We start from the raw sequence: 3,758 nt of genomic DNA, 5'->3' as shown, positions 1-3,758 counted from the left end.
TTTCATAATTTCTGCAATAGTCTTATTCAACTGATAAGAAATGTTGTAATTACATACAAACACAACATATATATACTTGGTTGAGTTCATACTTACAAAAAAATAAAACCCTAGAATCAGATGTTTGAAAACAATACCGTATTTGGCATTTGTGTTATATTGTTATGGTAGTATTACAGAAAAGAACAGCTATGCTTGTGACAGAGAAAAAAATTGTGAGTTGAAGTAGGGATTTTTTTTAAGAATTGCATAGAATGCAATAGAGTATGTGCATATTACGTGTACCAGGATATCTTTGGAAATTTTCTTGTTAAGAGCATATTTTTTCAAATATATTTAAAAATAGTAATTTTGTGCAATAAGTATTTTCTATGCCCAATACGGTATATACTCGTAAATACAGTAAATACTCGTAAACAACACCAAACAATTTAGCTGTTATATTTTCATCCTATTTTGTGCACACTGTATAACCGGTTGTGCAGCACCTCTCCTGGATGTGCTTTGGATTAATTTGATCCAGGACAATATTCTATAGTATTTAATTTCTATACTAATTTTGGACAAACGTACTAAAATTTAACTGAATCCAAATAAAGTGTGTGCCTTGAATGTTTCTGATTTTAGCTCTAAGTAAAAAGTCAACATATCTTCTGGTAATGTTCCCTTCTGCTTTATTAACCAATGGGTCTTTTTTAAACCCGATAAAACATATAAGGTATAAATTTCAGAAGGCAATGAATACTGCTTAGTCAATAATATTGAATTGATTCTCAATGTATCAGGCGCTAGAAACAACAGACACCTGGACGCTAGTCAGTTGTCGCCGCACACTGGCCATTGCACTAAAAATAGCACAGCGTAGGCCCCTACTCGGTGCTCGATTCTCCTCAAAATGATAATCCAGCCTGAGTAACGCGTCTGTTGCGACTTGGCAGCACAACCGAGTGTGAATGTTAGTGGCATGGATATACTATTGAGGTACGGAGCAGGTGGGTCAGTAGTGGTGACAACATTTTTTAGTATGTCAATATTAGTGGCATGGATAATATTGCCTCTGCTGCGGACCGGCTCAGGTAAATCAGTAGTGGTGACCACACTGTAGTATGTCAGTATTAGTGGCATGGATACTCTGCTGCGGACCGGCTCAGGTAAATCAGTAGTGGTGACCACACTGTAGTATGTCAATATTAGTGGCATGGATCCTCTGCTGCGGACCGGCTCAGGTAAATCAGTAGTGGTGACCACACTGTAGTATGTCAATATTAGTGGCATGGATCCTCTGCTGCGGACCGGCTCAGGTAAATCAGTAGTGGTGACCACACTGTAGTATGTCAATATTAGTGGCATGGATACTCTGCTGCGGACAGGCTCAGGTAAATCAGTAGTGGTGACCACACTGTAGTATGTCAATATTAGTGGCATGGATACTCTGCTGCGGACCGGCTCAGGTAAATCAGTAGTGGTGACCACACTGTAGTATGTCAATATTAGTGGCATGGATCCTCTGCTGCGGACCGGCTCAGGTAAATCAGTAGTGGTGACCACACTGTAGTATGTCAGTATTAGTGGCATGGATACTCTGCTGCGGACCGGCTCAGGTAAATCAGTAGTGGTGACCACACTGTAGTATGTCAGTATTAGTGGCATGGATACTCTGCTGCGGACCGGCTCAGGTAAATCAGTAGTGGTGACCACACTGTACTATGTCAATATTAGTGGCATGGATACTCTGCTGCGGACCGGCTCAGGTAAATCAGTTGTGGTGACCACACTGTAGTATGTCAATATTAGTGGCATGGATACTCTGCTGCGGACCGGCTCAGGTAAATCAGTAGTGGTGACCACACTGTAGTATGTCAATATTAGTGGCATGGATCCTCTGCTGCGGACCGGCTCAGGTAAATCAGTAGTGGTGACCACACTGTAGTATGTCAATATTAGTGGCATGGATACTCTGCTGCGGACCGGCTCAGGTAAATCAGTAGTGGTGACCACACTGTAGTATGTCAATATTAGTGGCATGGATACTCTGCTGCGGACCGGCTCAGGTAAATCAGTAGTGGTGACCACACTGTAGTATGTCAATATTAGTGGCATGGATCCTCTGCTGCGGACCGGCTCAGGTAAATCAGTAGTGGTGACCACACTGTAGTATGTCAATATTAGTGGCATGGATACTCTGCTGCGGACCGGCTCAGGTAAATCAGTAGTGGTGACCACACTGTAGTATGTCAATATTAGTGGCATGGATCCTCTGCTGCGGACCGGCTCAGGTAAATCAGTAGTGGTGACCACACTGTAGTATGTCAATATTAGTGGCATGGATACTCTGCTGCGGACCGGCTCAGGTAAATCAGTAGTGGTGACCACACTGTAGTATGTCAATATTAGTGGCATGGATACTCTGCTGCGGACCGGCTCAGGTAAATCAGTAGTGGTGACCACACTGTAGTATGTCAATATTAGTGGCATGGATACTCTGCTGCGGACCGGCTCAGGTAAATCAGTAGTGGTGACCACACTGTAGTATGTCAATATTAGTGGCATGGATCCTCTGCTGCGGACGGGCACAGGTAAATCAGTAGTGGTGACCACACTGTAGTATGTCAATATTAGTGGCATGGATACTCTGCTGCGGACCGGCTCAGGTAAATCAGTAGTGGTGACCACACTGTAGTATGTCAGTATTAGTGGCATGGATAATCTGCTGCGGACCGGCTCAGGTAAATAAGTAGTGGTGACCACACTGTAGTATGTCAGTATTAGTGGCATGGATACTCTGCTGCGGACCGGCTCAGGTAAATCAGTAGTGGTGACCACACTGTAGTATGTCAGTATTAGTGGCATGGATCCTCTGCTGCGGACCGGCTCAGGTAAATCAGTAGTGGTGACCACACTGTAGTATGTCAGTATTAGTGGCATGGGTACTCTGCTGCGGACCGGCTCAGGTAAATCAGTAGTGGTGACCACATTGTACTACGTCAATATTAGTGGCATGGATCCTCTGCTGCGGACTGGCTCAGGTAAATCAGTAGTGGTGACCACACTGTAGTATGTCAGTATTAGTGGCATGGATACTCTGCTGCGGACCGGCTCAGGTAAATCAGTAGTGGTGACCACACTGTAGTATGTCAGTATTAGTGGCATGGATACTCTGCTGCAGACCGGCTCAGGTAGGTAAGTAGTAGTGAGAACACTTTAGTATGTCAATGTTAGTGGCATAGTAACTGTACTGCAGTATTGTTCAGGTAGATCAGTAGTGGTGACAACACTTTACTGTAGTATCTCAATGTCGTAGCATGGATTCTCTGCTGCAGACCGGCTCAGGTAGGTAAGTAGTAGTGACCACACTGTAGTATGTCAATGTTAGTGGCATGGTAACTGTACTGCAGTATTGTTCAGGTAGATCAGTAGTGTTGATAACACTTTACTGTAGTATCTCAATGTTGTAGCATGGATTCTCTGCTGGAGACCGGCTCAGGTAGGTAAGTAGTAGTGACAACACTTTAGTATGTCAATGTTAGTGGCATGTATCCTCTGCTGCGGACCGGCTCAGGTAGGTAAGTAGTAGTGACAACACTGTAGTATGTCAATATTAGTGGCATGGATCCTCTGCTGCGGACCGGCTCAGGTAAATCAGTAGTGGTGACCACACTGTAGGATGTCAATATTAGTGACATGGATACTCTGCTGCGGACCGGCTCAGGTAAATCAGTAGTGGTGACCACACTGTAGTATGTCAATATTAGTGGCAT

General features: G+C 44.0%; 1 protein-coding gene across 1 annotated transcript; it reads right to left on the bottom strand.

Moving 5' to 3' along the window:
• Nucleotides 1–1,704: 1,704 nt before the first annotated feature.
• On the bottom strand, nt 1,705–2,925 carry LOC124361251. The gene has a single exon (XM_046815296.1). It carries the CDS (start codon nt 2,923–2,925, stop codon nt 1,705–1,707), a length of 1,221 nt encoding a protein of 406 aa, XP_046671252.1.
• Between the last annotated feature and the right edge of the window lie 833 nt (nt 2,926–3,758).

The sequence above is a fragment of the Homalodisca vitripennis genome, chromosome 4 (assembly GCF_021130785.1).
Source record: "Homalodisca vitripennis isolate AUS2020 chromosome 4, UT_GWSS_2.1, whole genome shotgun sequence".
NCBI lineage: Eukaryota > Metazoa > Arthropoda > Insecta > Hemiptera > Cicadellidae > Homalodisca > Homalodisca vitripennis.
The sequence above is the reverse complement of the archived record's forward strand: the minus strand, read 5'-3'. Positions and strand labels throughout refer to the sequence as shown.

What these genes read in the sequence shown, in the direction of transcription:
- LOC124361251 (XM_046815296.1), bottom strand. Translation starts at nt 2,925, where the DNA reads ATGCCACTAATACTGACATACTACAGTGTGGTCACCACTACTGATTTA.